This window comes from Bos indicus, chromosome 8, assembly GCF_029378745.1.
Source record: "Bos indicus isolate NIAB-ARS_2022 breed Sahiwal x Tharparkar chromosome 8, NIAB-ARS_B.indTharparkar_mat_pri_1.0, whole genome shotgun sequence".
NCBI lineage: Eukaryota > Metazoa > Chordata > Mammalia > Artiodactyla > Bovidae > Bos > Bos indicus.
Window position 1 is genome coordinate 92,517,251 of NC_091767.1, and position 22,703 is coordinate 92,539,953.

General features: G+C 37.5%; 1 protein-coding gene across 1 annotated transcript in view; it reads left to right on the plus strand.

Annotated features, from left to right (window-relative positions):
- CYLC2 (cylicin 2) overlaps positions 1 to 20,986 on the plus strand; it is a 35,883-nt gene extending 14,897 nt beyond the window's left edge. Inside the window, exons 4-6 of the mRNA XM_019965732.2 lie at positions 1,803 to 3,638; positions 3,947 to 4,011; positions 20,741 to 20,986. Of these exons, the coding sequence (XP_019821291.2) occupies positions 1,803 to 3,005 (1,203 nt within the window). The 3' untranslated portion in view covers positions 3,006 to 3,638; positions 3,947 to 4,011; positions 20,741 to 20,986. The remainder of the gene's footprint in view (positions 1 to 1,802; positions 3,639 to 3,946; positions 4,012 to 20,740) is intronic.
- Positions 20,987 to 22,703: the final 1,717 nt, after the last annotated feature.

Here is a 22,703-nt window from a genome sequence, read left to right on the forward strand (position 1 = left end):
ACTTGAAATGAGACTAGTCCAACTGAGCAATTGGATTTTACAATTCAGTTGGATTCAGTTCACATGAGGCTTTTAAATAGCATACTGGACCATACATGTGAGTTAAGTCATTTCAGTCGTGTCTAACTCTTTGCAACCTTATGGACTGTGGCCCACTGGACTCCTCTGTCCATGAGATTCTCCAGGTAAGAATACTAGAGTGGACTTCCATGCCCTTCTCCAGGGGATATTCCCAACCCAGGGATCTAACCTCCATCTCTCTTTTTTTTTTTTTAACAGGTTTTAAATTTTATTTTATTTTTAAACTTTACAATATTGTATTAGTTTTAGGGGAGGGAGGAGGGAGGAGGGTTCAGGATGGGGAACGCGGGTAACCTCCATCTCTTATGCCTCTTAAATTAGGAGGAAGATTATTTACCACTAATGCCACCTGGGAAGTTCATGAATAGTACAGTTAAAGGTAGTTCAATTCTACTACTTGGAGAAAGTAGTTATATTTTATTTGCATTTCACTGTATAAAAAGTATTCCCATATTTTCTATCAAATATTAGTTCAGCAATACCACATTACAGAAAATATGTATCCAAGAAACATAGAAATCTGTATATCCTAATGTTACAGTTAGTATGAACATTCAGAAAATATTCATCAGCTGGAGATATCCCTTCATTAGAATCATGGAGTTACATCATACACTGAGAAAGTTTCAATGCTTTCCCATTTCCAGAAATATATAATTCAGAATTCTGAGCATTAGAAGATTAATATTTCCCAATGTTTCTGGGATCATCATGGAATATGAAAAATTTCAAGAAAAGTTTCCACAAAATGATGTATCTTCAACTCATTGATGTAACCCAATTTCTTCTGTTTTTTCATGTGCTTTTTTTTCTTTCTTTCTTGTTTATCATTCATTAACATTCTTTCCAAAATGTGTTACTTTTGCAATTAAGTTTTTAAAAATATTTGACTATGAGTTGAAAACAGAATATACCATTCTGCAGAAACTAGTTGTCAATGAAAGGTTATTGCTTTCATTATTGCAGGTTCTTAGCTGATGTTCAAATTATATCTTGTCAAGGAGAAGAGTACCAGGCTTTTAATTTTAACCACAGGTAGCATTCAAACTTCCAGAGACCTTGAATGTAACAATAGAGACCAGAATATACTTGAACATGAAACTCTTAGATATTAGAGAATAATTAGTTCTTGAGTTAGCATAGAAATGGAAAGTGGGTAAGATATTCCAACAAGCTTCAAGAACACAGAGTTCAAAAAAAGAAAAGGTCTCTCATGATTGTGAAGAGAGCTTCTGATACGTCATTAGAAAATGGATGTCTCTGAGAATTTTAACATAAATCTTGAGGGAATTATGAAGGTCCTCTAAATTAAAATTAGCCCTAAAATGAGATATGGCTGTCCTTTAGTACAACAAGGAACAAAATTTTTTAAAAAGCACAATAAACTATGCAAACTACCACTTATCTGCTTCCCTGGTGGCTCAGAGGTTAAAGTGTCTACCTGGAATGCAGGAGATCTAGGTTTGATCCCTGGGTCGGGAAGATCCCCTGGAGAAGGAAATGGCAACCCACTCCAGTACTCTTGCCTGGAGAATCCCATGGAGGGAAGAGCCTGGTAGGCTACAGTCCATGGGGTCGCAAAGAGTTGGACACCACTGAGTGACTTTTCTTCCTTTCCCCAAATCTTTTCATGGTCAAAGTTGAATGCATTCAATATCTGGTAAAAAGGGCTGTGTAATTCACACACAAGTTGTTCATCATTATTCTAACCCATATTTCAGAAATATGATGCAGAGAAGTTAAGGGGAGATCGTAAACAACCTTTATGGATGCACCGTTCTTTAATGAGAATTTCTGAGAGACCATCTGTTTATTTAGCTGCCAGGAGTCGGCATCCCCAGAAAGAAACTCCTCCCTCCCAGGAGGATGCTAAACAGGCAGCAAAACCTTCATCTCCGAAGGTTAAGAAAAGCAAAGAAGACAAGGACAAATCAGATTCAGAAGCGGAGTCCATAGTTTCAAAGGAAAAACCCAGGAAACTTTCAAAAGCTAAAGAAGAGAAACCAGATGAAAAGAAAGATTTAAAAAAAGAGAGAAAAGATTCAAAGAAGGGCAAGGAATCAGCAACAGAATCTGAAGATGAAAAAGCAGGTGCAGAGAAAGGTGCTAAAAAAGATAGGAAGGGCTCAAAGAAGGGCAAGGAGACTCCTTCAGATTCAGGAAGTGAAAAAGGAGATGCAAAGAAAGATTCCAAAAAAAGTAAGAAAGATTCAAAGGGCAAGGAGTCTGCTACAGAATCAGAAGGTGAAAAAGGAGATGCGAAGAAAGATGACAAAAAAGGTAAAAAAGGTTCAAAGAAGGGCAAGGAGTCTGCTACAGAATCAGAAGGTGAAAAAGGAGATGCAAAGAAAGATGACAAAAAAGGTAAAAAAGGTTCAAAGAAGGGCAAGGAGTCTGCTACAGAATCAGAAGGTGAAAAAGGAGATGCAAAGAAAGATGACAAAAAAGGTAAAAAAGGTTCAAAGAAGGGCAAGGAGTCTGCTACAGAATCAGAAGGTGAAAAAGGAGATGCGAAGAAAGATGACAAAAAAGGTAAAAAAGGTTCAAAGAAGGGCAAGGAGTCTGATTCAAAGGCAGAAGGTGATAAAGGAGATGCAAAGAAAGATGACAAAAAAGATAAGAAAGGTTCAAAGAAGGGCAAGGAGTCTGCTACAGAATCAGAAGGCGAAAAGAAAGATTCAAAGAAGGATAAGGCAGGGAAAAAAGATCCAACGAAAGCAGGTGAGAAAGGTGATGAATCAAAGGACAAAAAAGATGCAAAGAAGAAGGATAGTAAAAAAGAAAAGAAAGATGAGAAGAAGCCTGGTGAGGCAGAAAGTGAACCAAAGGACTCAGCCAAGAAGGATGCCAAGAAGGACGCCAAGAAGGATGCCAAGAAGGATGCCAAGAAAGATGCCAAGAAAGATGCCAAAAAGGGAAAGTAGGCCTTGGATGATAATTCAAAAGCATACTTGATGAAACAACTTTAGTAGTCTGAAACTGCATCTATGAGTGGAAGTTGTATCCAAAGAATTAATGACATAATTTGTAAAATGGAGGAAAGAAGAATTCAAAAGATGGACTCAAAAAAGCTTCATTAAAAAAAATAAGGAAAAACATTAAAAGGGCTTGGAGGTTAGTTACAAAAAATTTGGGGAGATGAGGATTCAAAGAAAGACCCCCAGAAAGATTCAAAAAGAATATTCAAATAAGAATGTAGAAGTTAATGATGTTGAATCTATGGATACAAGGAAGAAACAAAATCAACAAAGGAGTAAAAAAAAATCATGGATACAGATGTTGAATACATAGATTTAAACAACTTGAAGTTAATACCCACAGATTTAAATAAAGAATCGTAGAAGTCGTGAGGGGAAGTCAAACAAATTTCATAAAATCTACTTTCAAATAAGCACAAATACAGCATTCCTAAAAAAAAAAAAAAGGAAAAAAAAAAAGGAAAAAGAAAAAAAATTACTGCTTTTTTGTGAGCCTATACCATCTCTGAAGAATAATCAGCCACAAACAAGTTGATGGATATTGAATACTCTGCTTCCAAGACAAGATAAACATACTTGGTAAGTTAGTTTTGCTTCCTTTTAAATAAAATAAGATTAAAAATCAATTGAACTAGCTTAAAGGTTTGAGTTTAAATTTATAATTCTTATAAAATCTCTGTAATCTGATTAGATTTTCATCAGGTTTGAACATTTTCATAAGAAATATTTAAGAATGTGGTGGGGACACCACATGAATGAAGGTTTTTAAAGTGCCAGTAGAAAGGTTAAGGGAAGCAGAATTATTTAAGGTGAGGGAGAAGAGACTGGTTTATGATATATAACATAATTACTTACCAAAAATTTTATGTATTTGATTGTTTTAACAGAAAATGGTGGCCAACTTCTCTCCATTTAAGGAATGATGTAAATCAAAATTGTCCAAATTACAAATGTGAGTAAATTTAAAATAGAGATATTGATTCTTGATAATCTGATAAATACATATATAAAAGCAAATGAACCAGAATTAAACAGAGTTTAGCAGGGGCTTCCCTGATAGCTCAGTTGGTAAAGAATCCGCCTGTAATGCAGGAGACCTGGTTTGATTCTTGGGTTGGGAAGACTTGCTGGTGAAGTGATAGGCTACCCACCCCAGTATTCTTGGGCTTCCATTGTGGCTCAGCTAGTAAAGAATCCTCTTGCAATGCAGGAGACCTGGGTTCAATCCCTGGATCAGGAAGATCCCCTGGAGAAGGAAAAGTCTACCCACTCCAGTATTCTGGCCTGGAGAATTCCATGGACTGTATAGTCCATGGGGTCGCAAAGAATCAGACATGAATGAGTGACCTTCACTCACTCACTAGCAGAGTGAAAATACTGCCATGATGTTATTTTCATGTGAAAATAGTTAACATTATAACTATATTAAACTCTCTTCTATCCCATGAATCTTATTAATGTGAAAAAATTAAAAAGCAATATAAAACAAAAGTCAAAACCTTGGACTTGCCAATTAGTGTCAATTAAATCTTTTTTTGATTTAAAACATACTCTTTCAGATGAACTCAACAACGTTGCAGAACTTGCTTCTCTCCCCTTTCTTATTCCCAATAGAAACTCTAGATCTAAGATAAAGCTTCCCCTTTAATATTAAAGGAAGGGTCTCTGATTCCAAATGCACTCAAAAGCTAACTTTCTATTAAGAGTGAAGTGTAGTTTCTTTGCCTGTTCTTAAAATATTGGCCCCTGTCTCCATATATCAACTACTCAGGGGTTAATGGCTGTTGTAGCTCATGGTCTTCCAGGTGGTCTTACCTTCCTGATCTGAAACAATTGTGATGACAAACAGTTGAATCCTGCCCCATTGGTCTCCTCTCCCCCTTCCAGGAAACTCCTCATTCTCCCTCTGCTTATAGTAAAATCCTGTGTTCAGATATTCAACCTTTTCTGAAAATATTAGCATCAGTCTGAAAATTTAGGAGAGCATTTTAAAAACAAAATTTATTGAAGTGTAGTTAATTTACAATGTTGTATTAGTTTAGGAAATCATTTAGTCTCCCACTTACCTCTAAAAATACCTTAAAATTTTCTAACATAATATTCAAAAGTCAAATTTTAGATTCAAATTTAATATCTAGTGAAAGAACATCTGAACATTTGCCTTTATCATTCTACTGAACTGCACCAAAGTCATCAGGAAACCTCCATACAGCCAAATCAAACAGCAGTATATTTTTATCCTGACAGCTTGTCTCTTTTCTATCTGTATATTTCCCTGAGTTATCCCATCCATTCAAAGGGATTTATAGATCATTCTTACACTGTTGAATCCTGCATTTTAAACATAGTATTGATTTCTCCACTCAACTCCAAATTCATATATCCAAATATTAAATTAAAGCATCTACATCATTCTCTTCCAGGCAACTCAAAATTGTTTCACTTAGTTTCTTAGTCATGTCTGACTCTTTTGCAACCAATTGATTGTAGCCCACCAGGCTCTTCTGTCCATGGGATTTCCCAGGCAATAATACTATAGTGGGTTGACATTTCCTTCTCCAGGGGATCTTCCCAACCCAGGGACTGAACCTGCACATTCTCCACTGACAGGCAGATTCTTTACTGCTGAATGGTAAAGGAAGTGCATCTCAATTTTTTTGTTGTTCAGTCACTAAGTTGTGTCCGACTCTTTGTGACACCATGAACTGCAGCATGCCAGGTTTCTCTGTCCTTCATTATCTCCCTAAGTTTGCTCAAACTCATGTCCATTGAGTCAGTGATGCCACCCAACCATCTCATCCTCAATGGTTGAGATGAAATCCTCACCCCCTTCTCCTCTTGCCCTCAATCTTCCCCAGCATCCCCCCTAATGTGACTCTTCTTTGCATCAGGTGGTCAAATTATTGGAGTTTCAGCTTCAGTATCAGTCCTCCCAATGAATATTCAGGGTTGATTTCCTTTAGGATTGACTGGTTTGATCTCCTTGCTGTCCAAGGAACTCTCAAGAGTCTTGTCCAGCACCACATTTGAAAATGTCAGTTCTTCAGCGCTCAGCCTTCTTTATGGCCCAACTTTCACATTCATACATGACTACTGGAAAAACTACAGCTTTGACTATATGGACCTTTGTTGGCAAATTGGTATTTCTGCTTTTTAATACATTGTCTAGGTGGTTTGTCATAACTATTCTTCCAAGGAGCTCTTCATTTTCTCAAATTAACATTTCCCAAATAGAACCCTCCTGTGGTTCTCCAAAATTTCACCAAATCAGTAAATGACAGTGGTATCTAATCTGACTCAATCCAAAATTTATGGGTCATTCATAATTAATTTTTCCTTTTATCCTACTTATTAATTAACAAATTCTTCCTGATTACCTCCAAGATAATTGCATTGGTCTTTTTCACTGCATTTCCATCACTTTCACACTAGAAGTCCAATTAGCTATTATAACTCTGTTGGATACCTCCCAAATTCCACCTAAATGTAGGGGAAGCCCACTCTATCATGTCTTACCACTATGCTGTAAATCATTCTTAACAAAGTCATGATGTTTCTCCATTACTCAAACTTCCCAGTGTATTACCATCATATTAAGCATAAACTTTCCTTCTGCTCTAGGTTATAAAGTCTTTAATAATCTGACTGCTCACTACTTCTCTGCCCTTTTGTATCAAAATTGCCTAGAATGGTCTTGTCATACTGGATTTCTTTCTGTATTTAACTATACAGACCAGCAAGGTTTTTCGGCTTCACACTTGTTCTCTCTGCTTATAACACAAATCTCCACACACTTCACACTGCTGACATCTTCAAATTAATTGTCTTCAGCTTAAACTTCACCTGAGTGTTTTAAAATAGATTCTACTTTTAGAACAGTTTTAGGTTTACAAAAAAATTAATCTGTGAGTACAGAGATTTCCCATGCATGCCCTGAACCCACACATGCGTAGTTTTCCCCATTGTCAACACCCCTCACCAGAGTAATACATGTTACTACTGATGAACCTATATTTATATATCATTATCACATAAAACCAATAGTTTACCGTTGGTGGTGTACATTTTGTGGGTTTTTAAAAATGCATAATGACACATAATAGTTTCACTGTCCTAAAACTCTTCTGTGCTCTGTTGATTCATCTCACTGTTGCCCCCTACCCCTAGCAAGCAATGATCTTTTTACTGTCTTCAGTTTTTCCTTTTCAAGAATATCATATTGTTGGAATATTAATAGCCTTTATTAGACTGGCTTCTTTCATCTAGCAATATGCATTTAAGATTCCTCCATGTCTTTGAATGGCTTAATAGCTCATTTCTTTGTAGTGCTAAATAATATTCTATTACCTAGAAACACCACAATTTGTCTATTTACCTACTGAAATGGAGAAAGAAATGACAACCCACTCCAGCATTCTTGCCTGGAGGATCCCATGGACAGAGGAGCCTGGCAGGCTACAGTCCATGGGGTCGCAAGAGTCGGACACAGCTTAGCAACTAAACCACCACCACCGCCACCTACTGGAAAATATATTAGTTGATTCTAAACGTTAGCAATTATGTATAAAGCTACTATAAACATGCATATGTAGATATTTTCATAGGCATAAATTTTCTACCCCTTTGGGTAAAAACCATGGAGCAAATTAATGGATTGTATGATAAGAATGTTTAGTTTTGAAACAATACTATATTATATACTTAGAAATTTGCTAAAAGGTTAGGTCTGTTTTTATCATATTAAAAATGGTAACAATATATAAAGAAGGTGAAAGGAAACTTTTGGAGGTTATGAATATGTTTACAGTGAAGACTGGTGAGATGGTTTCTAAGATATATATTTATCTCCAAACTCATAAAGTCATCAAGGTGTCTACATTAAATATCTATAGCTTTCTGTGAGTCAGAAAAGTATGTGTGTATGTATATATGTGTATACATACAGATATATACATGTACAGGTTCAATCCCTGGGTTGGGAAGCTCTCCCAGAGAAGGAAATGACAACCCACTCCAGTATTCTTGCTTGTAAAATCCCACAGACAGAGGGACCTGGTGAGCTACAGTCCATGAGGTTGTGAAGAGTTGGACACAATTGAGAGACTGAGTCAGACACACATGCATGTATGTGTACTTTATTATTACACATGCTCATATACACACATACACAAAAGAAATTTGAAAACTACTTTTTATAGTGAGCTTCACAGTTCTGCATTCCCACCAGCAATGAATGAGAGTTACTCTTGCTCTACATACTTCTTAGCATTTGGCAGCATCAGTGTTTTAGATTTTGGCCATTCTAATTGGTGTGGTACCTCATTATTTTGATTTGCATGTCTTCTAAGACACACAGGTGAGAACCCTTTCATATGCTATTTGCAATCTATCTTCTTTGAAGAGGTCAAGGTTTTGACTCATTTTTTAACCAGATTGTCTGTTTACTTATTGTTGATTTTCAAGAATTCTGTGAATATTTTTGATACACATTACTTATCAGATATATCTTTTTCAAATATTTTCTCCCACTCTGTGGCTTATCTTTCTATTCTCTAGTCAATGTTTACATAAAGCACAGTTTTTAAATTTGTTTTAATGAAGTCTAGCTTATGAATTCTTTCTTTCATGAATTTCTTTGGTTTTGTATCTAAAAAGTTATTACCAAACCCAAGATTATTTAGTTTTTCTCTTATAGTCTAAGACTTTTAGAGTTTTACATTTTCTATTTAGGTCTGTGATCCATCTGATCCAGACATGTTTCTCTGTACATCTTTTTGTCCTTCACTTCCCTGTCACCCAGCTACTTCTCTCCTCTAACATGCTATATTCTTCTGTGTAACATATATAATCACCTGTTGTCTGTCTATATCCATCAATCTATTTTATTTGTTTTCCAATGTAATTTATCTTTAATCTATCTACTTCTCTCTCTAGTCAAAATCATTTATTGCATTCTTCCTGTTTTCTTGATAAGAATAAAAACTTCACCAGGGAAGGAAAATTATGGGACTTATTTACTGCTGTCTCTAGTATACAGCATATACTACACTGCACACGAAGTATACACTCAAACCATATGTCTGGTAAATGAATGTGTCAGTTGGAGTATCTACTTGAAATTACTTACTTGGGGTAGGCATCTCCAAGATCCTAAACTGAAACTTATGACTTAGAAAAATCAAACTAATTCTCCAATTGCTATTTAGCTCACAAGGATATGGCCTAATCTCATTTGATAAGATTCCTCTCAATGTGACTATCAGATCAGATCGGATCAGATCAGTCGCTCAGTCGTGTCCGACTCTTTGCAACCCCATGAATTGCAGCATGCCAGGCCTCCCTGTCCATCACCAACTCCCAGAGTTCACTCAGACTCACGTCCATCGAGTTAGTGATGCCATACAGCCATCTCATCCTCTGCTGTCCCCTTCTCCTCTTGCCCCCAATCCCTCCCAGCATCAGAGTCTTTTCCAATGAGTCAACTCTTCGCATGAGGTGGCCAAAGTACTGGAGTTTCAGCTTTAGTATCATTCCTTCCAAAGAAATCCCAGGGCTGATCTCCTTCAGAATGAACTGATTGGATCTCCTTGCAGTCCAAGGGACTCTCAAGAGTCTTCTCCAACACCACAGTTCAAAAGCATCAATTCTTTGGCACTCAGCCTTCTTCACAGTCCAACTCTCACATCCATACATGACCACAGGAAAAACCATAGCCTTGACTAGACAGACCTTTGTTGGCAAAGTAATGTCTCTGCTTTTGGATATGCTATCTAGGTTGGTCATAACTTTCCTTCCAAGGAGTAAGCGTCTTTTAATTTCATGGCTGCCGTCACCATCTGTAGTGATTTTGGAGCCCAGAAAAATAAAGTCTGACACTGTTTCCACTGTTTCCCCATCTATTTCCCATGAAGTGATGGGATTCACTCTCAAATGCTTAGCTCAACTTAGAAGTTATGTTACCTAGTTTCACACCCTTCCTGTTTATGATCTGGCAAAATAGATTAGAATTAAAAAAAAAAAAAAAAAAAGGTTTCCACTACATAGAAACAATTAAGGATTATATCCCCTCCAAATCTAGTATGAAGAAAAAGTACAGGTTCAGTTTTTTGAGTCATTACTTGTAGCTCTGATTTCTAACCTATGTAATTAATTCTTCTATAAGGGCTACTAGTATCACCTAAAAACAACTATACTTATCAGTTTAGACTCTGATCTATAGCAGAGGCTCTTGGTTTTTTCCTAATGCTATATTTTATGAGCCAAATGTGGACTATGAATTCTGTTAGAAATATATGGAAATGATAAAAAAATAAACCTGTAATTCATATACAAAAAAGGCTTTTGGCCATTAACATAATAAATATAATATATATTAAGAAAACTCTGCAATCAATGAGGATTATACCTGTCTCTAAATATATCCAGTTTTCTAACTTTTAGTCATTTGCTTTTTCTTTATTTCTAACAGTAAGCAGCAGCAGAGATGATTGGTTGTTTAACTATAGGTTGTTTCTCTAACCCTTATTGACCTTGTCTCCTACTAAGGCCAAACAGGAAGTGAAACAGGATGGGATATCAATTCAAATGGAGAACTCCATGTATAGGACAACATTCGTCTCCATAATCTTGACATATGATTCAATTCTCAATTTTGACTTTTCATCACACAGTTTGCAGGGGAAGATTGTCTTCTTCTCTTACTGGTTAATTTTTCTTGAGTAAAGTTTAGAGCTATAAAATTGAAATCCAGATATTAAAGAATTGCTACTTTTGTAAGCTTGTGATCAGTGGATATATGATTAAATCATTGGGATGACTTGCAGTGATGGCTAAAGATTTTCAGTATGACTAAAATCACATTAGCAGTTACTGTTTAAAAGAAAAAGGAAATCTTATCTTTAGCAATGTATATGTCTGGAAAAAAATACATAATTTCTCTGGCCTCCTTGTGTGGAAAATTAAGGTAGTACAATAAATCATTCTTTAGTCATGTTTGATATTATAGAATTCTATAGATACTCCACAATATGCTTCATTACCTGCAATGGTATGAATATTTGCAAGGTGTTTCTGGTTTGAAGATTTTTTTCTTCTCTGTGTGTATATGTGTGTCTGTCTGTGTTTATGTAATTTTGTCAATGTTAGAGAGCAAATAAAAATGTTAAAAGTGAGTATCATTTAAGATTAAATAACTGATTGACTTTAATTGTTTGTTTTATGTAAGAGAAAACAAACATCACAGTATGCCCAATATAAAATACCCACTGATTTTCTGAAATAATAGATTTTAGATATTACCAGTTTCCTTCAATTTCACTAAAATCACTATTATCAATAATTCTAATATAGGAATAAAAATCAATAGCAAAAAGGAGGGGGATTAAGATGGCAGGGTAGGAAGACATAGAGCTCACCTCTGCATAACATGCAACATCAAAAATACATCTATAGAGACAGAGATGGCAAATGTGCACAGTTTCAAAACTAGAAAAGGCAGGGAAACTGAGTATCCTCTAGAGGCTCCAAAAAAGAAAGCTACTGGGCTGACATGTTGATTTTTGCCAGTGAGAACCCTGTTGGATTTCTGGCCTATAGTGCTATCAGATAATTCTCCTGTGGGACTTTCCATAGAGGAAAAAAAGATGTTTTATTGGATCTTCTATGAAGTGGTGAGTTAGAGCTTGCATCTCAGTCTATGGATCATCAGCAGGAACTTCACTGACTGAGGTTTGTGAATAAATATTCTACATAACATGAAGACAAAAGACACCATTTTAGCTTTAGTTCTAAGAGCAGACCCTGACATGAGGACTTGGGTGATGCCAGGAAACAAAAATGAAGAATGAAGAAAAAAATCAGGGAAACGAAACGCTAATGAGCAGATAATCACTCAGTTCCCCTCTGGAACTTCTGATAAGCCATGGAGAACACATACTGGGATCTTCCTACTGTGGAATGGCACGTGAAAACGAAAGTGAAAGACACTCAGTTGGTGGCAGACTCTTTGCGACCCCATGGACTATGCAGTCTATGGACTTCTCCAAGCCAGAATACTGGAATGGGTAGCTGTTCCCTTCACCAGGGGATCTTCCCAACCTAGGGATCACACTCAGGTCTCCCACATTGCAGTGGGCTTCTTTACCAGCTGAGCCATGAGGGAATGGCAAGGCCAGGACATTTATCCTCTGATTCTTCTCTCCTAATTGGGAAAATAGACTGCTCATCACTGAGTACTGGTCTCTCAGACTACACTTTCCCACAATTCTGGGTTGCTCCTAATCAAGAGAAACCTGTAGTGCCAGAGAAAGTTCTGAAGCAGAGACTAAGAGATTCTGGTGTTTAAGGTAGGACTGTCCATTTGTTAGAAACATCCACAGCTGTCTGTGAGCTCAGATGAGCTGAAAAGATAAGGGACAGCAGATCTTGTTGACAAAAACCAGAAAACTATACTTGTGGTGGGAGAAAAACCTAGATGATACACACTTAAAGTGATTATTTGAGGGGAACAAAGGATTTACTTACTGTTAAAATGGGAATGGGCTTCCCTGGTGGCTCAGTGGTAAAGAATCTGCCTGCAGTGCTGGAACCACAGGAGACTGTGGGTTCAATTCCTGGGTTGGGAAGATCCCCCTGGAGGAGGAAATGACAACCTACTCATCAGGACAATCCCATGGACAGAAGAGCCTGGTGGGTTACTGTCCATGGGATAGCAAAGAGTCAGACCCAACTGAAGCGACTGAACAGGTATGCACAAAATGGGGATGACAAATGAATTCCAACTCTCATACCATCTCTGATTAACTGGATGCACAGTGCTATGTTGAGGAGGATTCTCAAAAGGCTTAGTAGGAAATTGTATCTTTATCAATTAGCAACCAAAACATGGAAATGGAAGAACAGAGGGACAGCATGTGGGCCATGTATGTGCCATACTTTTTAAAGTAGAGGCTATTTTTATTAACAGCATCACTGAATGTTATTTCTTTAATAAATTCTTCCACAGATTTGATCTTTCAAAATGCACAGCATGTGAGGTATCTTCGGTTAACAGGCAAATTCTCCAATTAAAGTTATGAATAAAACTGGGATAACTTCAAAAGCACAGTAGTTTTGGCATTAGCTTTGTTATTCTGCTACATGCTTCAAGTAAACATGATATTTTTTTCTCAGTTATACACAAAAATCAGTCATGATATTAACCAGAAGATACAAAATGTATTAAAGAAAGACAGTGTTTAGTAGTGTCAGTGCTTGGTCATAGTCATCAATGTTGGAACAATGAGGGGTGTTAATATATCAGTTCCCTTAGTAATTTTCATTAAACAATACAGTGTTAACAAATATGGATATGTTAGTTAGTTAGATGGGAGGAATCCTTTCACAATGTATATGTATATCAAATAACCATGATGTGTACTTTTGTCAATTATACCTCAATAAAACCGGAAAAAAATCCTTAGAGGAAAATGAATCATTAAATCAAGTGGGCAAAAAAAAAAATTATTCATTTGTCATAATATCTTGATAAGGAAAATATCACCATTTACTTTAATATATTATTTGAACTTCAGACTCCAACAATAAGTACAATATCTCAACTTCTACTTTTGCAACACAACTCAATTTCAAGTTCTATGGTTATTCCTAAGTGAAGTGAAGTCACTCAGTTGTGTCTGACTCTCTGTGACGCCATGGACTGTAGCCTACCAGGTTCCTCCATCTATGGGATTTTCTAGGCAAGAGTACTGGAGTGGGTTGCCATTTCCTTCTCCAGAGCATATTCCTGACCCAGGGATTGAACCCAGGTCTGCCACATTGTAGGCAGACACGTTACCATGTGAGCCACCAGGGAAGTCCTGGTTATTCCTAAGTAGCCCTCAAATCTCATCTCCAATAATGTTTATGAGTAAAAACTACCATCAGGTCCTGCCAAAACCACTACTGCTAATATACCTGTATTTAGCTTCATCACAATGTAGCAATAGTAATATATGTATATATACACACACACACATATATGATGCACAAACGTGGAATAATTCTCATGGAAAACTAACTGGAAACTGGCAGAAGAGCTCCAACACAGTCAAAACTGGCCTTTGTCAGTGTGTGCAGAGGGAGTTGGTGACCCAACAGTATGCAAAGGCTAACCAATGAGTCTAGGGCAGAGAGCCACTGGCATAGGACTCATTTAGCTACACAGAGGCAGCCTGGAGGATCTGGGCTGTGGTTACGGTGGGAGGGTGGCAGTCATTGTCAGCACACTCAGAAGTATACAGTGGTTTGTCTCCCAGAGAGAGTATTCCAGTGCTGCTCACTCCACACTGAAGCTTGCTAAATCTGGGGCAGACAGGTCCTGGGATAAGACTGCCACAGAGACAGCCAAGATCTCAGGCAGCAGTGCAGTCACCTCAATTCTTGCATAGCCACAACTCCAAACCACCAGCTCTAGGCCCAGACTACTAAATACAACAGCTTTGCACTAACTAGATCTGTGATGAACATAAGAGAGAAAGGTTTGTGATGGGGACTCCTTCTGAGCAGAATCATGGCTACATACAGAAACGATTCATACGTCCTGGGTGACCACACAGGCCTTACCTGCATTATCAATCCCTCTTTTGGGGCAAGGTGCACACTCATGGGCAACCATACCTGGTTGAACTTGACCCTCAGAGCTTCTTATCCAACAACTGGGGGGCAGACTTCACACCCAACAGGACATTGGCAGATATAACAGAGAGGAAGCCCTGACTCACATCCTGCACAGGCTTCAGACAAACCAACACCAGCTACACCCTCTATCAAAGAGATAATGGCCAGCACACCCTGAGTAAAGACAAGCATCCAGAAGAACAAAACAATAAAGTCTCTAAATTTTCTTCATGAAGTATACATATAAAGTTTACCTCCAAGGAAGGAGATATTAATATAAAGCCTATAAGTATCTAAAACTTACATGAAGGTTTTGTGATATGCATGATTTTTTTTTAACACAAAATTTGGCCTCATCAAGAAAGTTACAGTTCAGGGAAAATATGAAAGCAATTTTGAATAAGGTATTATTCAAATTCCCTTTGCAATGTACATCTTTCTCAGGTAGGAAAGGAATAACTTGCTAAAATCTGGATCAATCTCTGCAAAAATGAGAGAGGGGTAATCATTGTTATAACACATTTCTCTAAAGGTCACTAGTGAGGAATATCCTTCCACCTATATATTTATCTATCTACCCATCCATCCATCCACTGGCATACCTATCTACTTATACACCTACCTGTCTACCTACCTGCCATCTATCTCTATGGTCTGCTTTCAGTTATTTTAGTATTTTTGCATCATGCCTTGCTATTTCAATTTTATTTATTCATTGAACAATAATTCACTAGTAAGTACACCAGATGGGCTTCCCTGATAGCTCAGTTGGTAAAGAATCCACCTGCAATTCAGGAGACTCTGGTTTGACTTCTGGGTCAGGAAGATCCGCTGGAAAAGGGATAGGCTACCCACTCTAGTAATTATTGGGCTTCCCTGGTGGCTCAGCTTGTGAAGAATGCACCCACAGTGTGGGAGACCTGGGTTTGATCCCTGGGTTGGGAAGACCCCCTAGAAAAGGAAAAGGCTACCCACTCCAGTATGCTGGCCTGGAGAATTCCGTGGACTGTGTAGTCCATGGGATTGCAAAGAGTCGGACACGACTGAGTGACTTTCACTTTCACTTTCAAGTACACCAGATGGAAGAAGTCTGGGTTTTAGTCATCATTGAACATGGTATCTGGAGAAATCTAATAATTTCTAAGAAAACATAGCTCTGATTTCAAGACTCTCCTTGTTAAATGATTCAAATAGAACTGCACTCAGTCTAATCTGGAGCCTAGTGTATTATAAAAATGAAATTGTCTATAAAAAAAAAGTGCTTCCATAGGCAATTACAGAACAAGTATATGAAACACGTATAGCATGTTATGAATGAAAAATATTACTATGAGTAAATGTAAGAGGAAGGTATCTGGATAGTGACTTCTAGTTTTCTTACCAGATTGAGGTAATAGGAGACAAATAACAGGAAATCTATTTGTAGTGCTGAATCTGTTTAAGAATTAATTTTATGGTTCTCAGAAAGTTATAATACATGCTATAATTTTTAATTTCCTAAGTTCTTGAATGCAAAAACAAATAGCATCCATGATAATTACACTTGCAGTTCTAACAGTTAGAAATAAAATAAGTTTCAGAGTGTGTGAGTGGGTAATAGTGACAGAACACTGAATTGTGCAACACAGTTTTGGGATAAAGAATGTTAAATCAAAAACATACATAAACAATGGAAATACATTTTTTAGAGAAAGAAGTAAAGATGTGATTTTATTGATACCAAGATTAAGTACCATGTAATATGTTTGGAAATCTAAGGATAAATCTAGAATAATAATCCTTGAGATATTTTCAACATGAATCATCTCTAAAATGTATCTCTTAAGTGTTCCTTGGAGTATCTATGTGAGCATGTCAAGTGATATGGATTACTAGATTTCAGGATACGGCATTTCTGTCTCTGACTATCTATGGCTTTTAGAAGACATTCTCCCTACGTCTAGCTATACACTTTCCCTATGCAGATTCTAACCTTCTAGTTTCACTTCTTGCTTTGCCCCAAATAACTGTATTCATTCAAATTTAAGTATGCATTAAATCACAAAAAATGGAAAGATAGAGACAAATCTCAATTGCTCAGGCCCAGTCCAAGCTCAGCTTTGGAGATAGAAGTGAATGACTGAGTGAATGGAAATCAAATGAAAACTGATAAAGAACTCAAAACTGGGCAAAGAGAGTGGCCTAAGATTGAGGGAAAGCAGCAATCTCTGGAAGCAGAAATTCATCATCATGGGTAGAAAATGGGTCAGACAATGGGACAGCTTTTCTCTTGAGTACTTTGCCATGGGAAGATCATTGCATGCTGCTGCTCCCTCTGAGCAGAAAAATGGTGCAAAGCAATGTCATAGTTACTGTAAGGTGTTGGTAGCATCGGTGTAGGATGATTCTTCTTCTCCTGTCCTTTAATCCCTTGAGGATTATAAAGCCAGCTAAGGAGAACAGCTCTTAATGAGTGTTCCCTCATAAATGAGTGGTTCCCTGAACCACATAATGGGAGTGAAGCAAAAGAGGGTAATCAATACTATGACTACGTGAAAAGTCTCCAACCATCGGGAGCCCTATCATGAACTGTATGAACTGGGTGAAGTGTATTGAATCTTAAATCAGTGCATTCTTACTTACCAATTATATTATTCGTGTTCATGCTATTCATTTATCCTTCCCTTCAGAATTTTAATAGAATTTTTGTATGTGCTAGCCAGTAACGCCATTATTGTTATACTTTCTGCTTTTACTACTTCTAAGGACATTTCATGGTAGTTTAAGACTTTCTTTTCTTTTTGGTTTAGATTATTCTGTTATCTTATCCATCTCCAGTTAAAGACCTGACTGAAGCAAATTGGCATGCACCCAGCTTCTCATTAAATTATTGATTGTAAATAATTTTCTTGTGATCAAGTGAAAAAAGCTGCATGCTGATTGATTTAGTTGAATTAACAGGAAAAGTTTTCTTTATCTTAAATAAAATACCTTGAAATAGAATAATAAGATAATTAAGCATGAGAGATGAGGTCTTCTAAGTATAGCCCAGATAAAAGATATTTACATTAGAAAAGTCAATTCCTCTACATAAGAAATAAAAAGGAAATTATTGTTCTTGTTGTTGATTGAGATGGAGAGAGGGAAGCTGGCAGCTAGTGCTAAAGTTATCCTAAGTGGCAAGAGTAAAGTAGCGAAAAAGGACATAGGAAAACCAGGAAAAATATTAAATTACCCTTTATGTGTAATGAAGATCTAATTTTAAGATAATCATGTTTAGTATATGTTTTTTTTTCTTGCCACATCTATTGTCATTATCTGCTGTCCAATATCTGCAATAAAAATCATTTCTACCATTATACTTGTTTTAATGATATTTATGGAGAATAAATGAAATGTTAGGAAATAATAAGGAGAACAGAGAAAGAAATTTAAAATGAAATGTAAAGTGAGAAGCAGCTGTGAAACAAGTTTAAAAATGAACTATTAAAATACATCCTATTAATACTGAAAAACTCCCCAAATTCAAACTAATATTAAAGAGTTAGAAAATCTTAAGGTTCATGTGATTATAGTTATAGGTTTCTTATTTAGACATAAAGGATATAGACAGATTTCTTAAGGTTTGGTGTCATCAGAAATATATTTATTTCATAAAGAGTTGTTTAATTTTCAAGGAAAGCATGCTTTAGCTGTTGCCTCTAATTTAACTAATGAATTTGTCTGAAAAAAATATAGTCATCAATTATATATTCTGCTTATCTATTCAGAAACTTCTCTTTCATGGCATTTTACTCTATTTATACATGTTTGAATGTAAGTAAGTATATTCGAAAAAGCAAGAGAGTTCCAGAAAAACATCTATTTCTGCTTTATTGACTATGCCAAAGCCTTTGACTGTGTGGATCACAATAAACTGGAAAATTTTTAAAGAGATGGGAATACCAGACCATCTGACCTGTCTCTTAAGAAACCTGTATGCAGGTCAGGAAGCAATAGTTAGAACTGGACATGGAACAACAGACTGGTTCCAAATAGGAAAAGGAGTATGTCAAGGCTATGGTTTTTCCAGTGGTCATGTATGGATGTGAGAGTTGGACTGTGAAGAAAGCTAAGTGCTGAAGAATTGATGCTTTTGAACTGTGGTGTTGGAGAAGACTCGTGAGAGTCCCTTGGCCTGCAAGGAGGTCCAACCAGTCCATTCTGAAGGAGATCAGCCCTGGGATTTCTTTGGAAGGAATGATGTTAAAGCTGAAACTCCAGTACTTTGGCCACCTCATGCAAAGAGTTGACTCACTGGAAAAGACTCTGATGTTGGGAGGGATTGGGGGCAGGAGGAGAAGGGGACGCCAGAGGATGAGATGACTGGATGGCATCACTGACTCGATGGACGTGAGTCTGAGTGAACTCCGGGAGTTGGTGATGGACAGGGAGGCCTGGCGTGCTGGGATTCATGGGGTCACAAAGAGTCAGACACGACTAAGCGACTGAACTGAACTGAACTGAAGGCTGTATATTGTCACCCTGCTTATTTAACTTATATGCAGTACACCATGAGAAATGCTGGGCTGGAAGAAGCACAAGCTGGAATCAAGAGTGCTGGGAGAAATATCAATAATCTCAGATATGCAGATGACATCACCATTGTGGCAGAAAGTGAAGAGAAGCTACAAAGCCTCTTGATGAAGTGGAGGAGGAGAATGAAAAAGTTGGCTTAAAGCTCAACATTCAGAAAACGAAGATCATGGCATCTGGTCCCATCACTTCATGGGAAATAGATGGGGAAACAGTGTGAGACTTTATTTTTGGGGCTCCAAAATCACTGCAGATGGTGATTGTAGCCATGAAATTAAAAGACACTTGCTCCTTGGAAGGAAAGTTATGACCAACCTAGATAGCATATTTAAAAGCAGAGACATTACTTTGCCAACAAAGGTCCGTCTAGTCAAGGCTATGGTTTTTACAGTGGTCATGTATATATGTGAGAGTTGGACTGTGAAGAAAGCTGAGCACTAAAGAATCGATGCTTTTGAACTACGGTGTTGGAGAAGAGTCTTGAGAGTCCCATGGACTGCAAGAAGATCCAACCAGTCCATCCTAAAGGAAATCAGTCCTGGGTATTTATTGGAAGGGCTGATGTTGAAGCTGAAACTCCAATACTTTGGCCACCTCATGTGAAGAGTTGACTCATTGGAAAAAATCCTAATGCTGGGAAGGATTGGTGGGGCAGGAGGAGAAGGGGACTACAGAGGATGAGATGGCTGGATGGCATCACCAACTCGATGGACATGGGTTTGGGTGAACTCTGGGAGTTGGCGATGGACAGGAAGGCCTGGCGTGTTGCAGTTCATGGGGTCTCAAAGAGTCTGACATGACTGAGTGACTAAACTGAACTGAACTGAATTGAAGTATATTAAAAACATGTATTTTTCTAAACTGGCATGACCAAATATCAGTTGGACCCTCCTTTAACTTTTCTAGATATAATTGATAAATCTTTCTTGGAATTTATATAGGAAGGATATATTTGTCTTCTAGGGCTTCCATAGTAAAGTACCACAGACTGGGTAGCCTAGTCACATCAATTTATGTTCCTACAGTTCCGGAAGCTAGAAGTCTGAGAGCAAGGTGTCTGCATAGTTGATTTTTTCTGAGTCATCTCTCTTTGGCTTGTAGATATTCTTGTTATCCCTATTTCTTCATATGGTGTTCCCTCTGTGTATGTGTGTATCCTAACCTTTTATAGGAATATCATTCATATTGGATTGGGGCTACCTTAATGACCTCAGATAACCATAATCACCTAATTTAATGTCCTCTATATCCAAACCACATTCTGAAGTACTGGGGACAGGGATTTCAACACATGAGTTTAAGAGCATATATAAGACTAGCTCATTTTATAGTTTTAATTACTCAAATCCATAAGGTAGTAGGTTTGAAACTTACAATTGCAGTAGAGGAATTTGTACTTATTCTTTTGGTATAAATTGTTGCCCCTGGAGATAAACTTTAGTATCTTACTAGATTCTGGTCTTATATTTCAGGACTGCCATGAAGATGTACTGAAAGTTCTACCACACTGGAAGAGTCTAATACCCCACTCATTTGATGATTTGCCAGCTCTAATTTTGGAAGAACATACTGACCACGATGGTGAAAATATCAATTTAAAAAAAAAAATCTACTCTCTGTACTATGTGAGTCTATTTCCCTATTTTCCTGTGTGTTTTGACCAAACTTACAACTACTTGCACACAGCTGCATGTGGCTTCTGTTTTGTCAAACTATTAAACCAGTCTTACTTAAAATTATATTTCTCTTTCTCTTTTTTTTTTCCCCTACTGGTCTACCTTGACTTTGCCTTCAGCATTTGCTCATCAAGACTGAGATATGAAAGGATCCTGATCTCCTTCACCATATGATTCCTGTGTCAGAAAATTCAAAATGTCTTTCAAGTTTTGCAGTTATGTATTTGACTTTATTCTCAACATATTCTCTAATTTCAACACTGCATTTTTCATTTTTTTTCCTCATGTAATTTGTGTTGGTTCCCATAAATTTGAAAATTTACACTTTTATTCTTCCACAAAATTCCCATCCACAAGGCTTATTTCTGGTTGGGAGTTTAGGAATTCCCACCTTATCAAAATGTTAGTACTCAGGTTCTTAATTTCTAGTTTACCCTCTAACACATAACTTACAGTTTGAAATTTAGCTAATGAATTTTGTGACATGTAACCCTTAGAGTTAACTCAAAATTATCATTTGTTGTTGTGTTAGTTCCTAAGTAATGTTTGATCCCTTGTGATCACATGGACTGTAGCCCACCAGGCTCCTATATCAATATGATTTCCCAGACAAGAATACTAGAGTGGGTTGCCATTTCCTTCTCTAGGGGATCTTTCCAACCCAAGGATCAAACCCACGTCTCCTGCAGTGCAGGCAGATTCTTTATCATCTGAGCCATCAGGGAAGTCTCAAACCATTATTCAGTTCAGTTCAGTCGCTCAGTCGTGTCTGACTCTTTGTGACCCCATGAATCCCAGCATGTCAGGCCTTCCTGTCCATCACCAACTCCCAGAGTTCACTCAGACTCACGTCCATCGAGTCAGTGATGCCATTCAGCCATCTCATCCTCTGTCGTCCCCTTCTCCTCCTGCCCCCAATCCCTCCCACCATCAGGTTCTTTTCCAATGGGTCAACTCTTCACATGAGGTGGCCAAAGTACTGGAGTTTCAGCTTTAGCATCATTCCCTCCAAAGAAATCCCAGGGCTGATCTCCTTCAGAATGGACTGGTTGGATATCCTTGCAGTCCAAGGGACTCTCAAGAGTCTTCTCCAACACCACAATTCAAAAGCATCAATTCTTCGGCGCTCAGCCTTCGTGACAGTCCAACTCTCACATCCATACATGACCACTGGAAAAACCATAGCCTTGACTAGATGTACCTTTGTTGGCAAAGTAATGCCTCTGCTCTTCAATATGCTATCTAGGTCGGTCATAACTTTCCTTTCAAGGAGTAAGCATCTTTTAATTTCATGGCTGTCCTTCAATTAAAAAAATAATTAAATAAAAAATACATGATTTATACTCTACAAACCATTATTAGTAGAGTACAAATCATGTATTTTTAAAATTAATTTTTTATTGAAGAATAATTGCTTTACAGAATTTTGTTCTTTGCTGTCAAACCTCAGCATGAATCAGCCATAGGTATACATATATATCCTCCTTCCTGAATGTCCCTCCTATCTCCCTCCCCATCCCACCCCTCTAGGTTGATACAGAGCGCCTGTTTGACTTTCCTGAGCCATACAGCAAATTCGCATTGGCTATCTATCTTACCTATGGTAATGTAAGTTTCCATGTTACCCTTTCCATACACTTCACCCTCTCCTCCCCTCTCCGCATGTCCATAAGTCTATTCTTTATGACTGTTTCTCTATTGCTGCCCTGTAAATAATGCTGGGAGGGATTGGGGGCAGGAGGAGAAGGGGACGACAGAG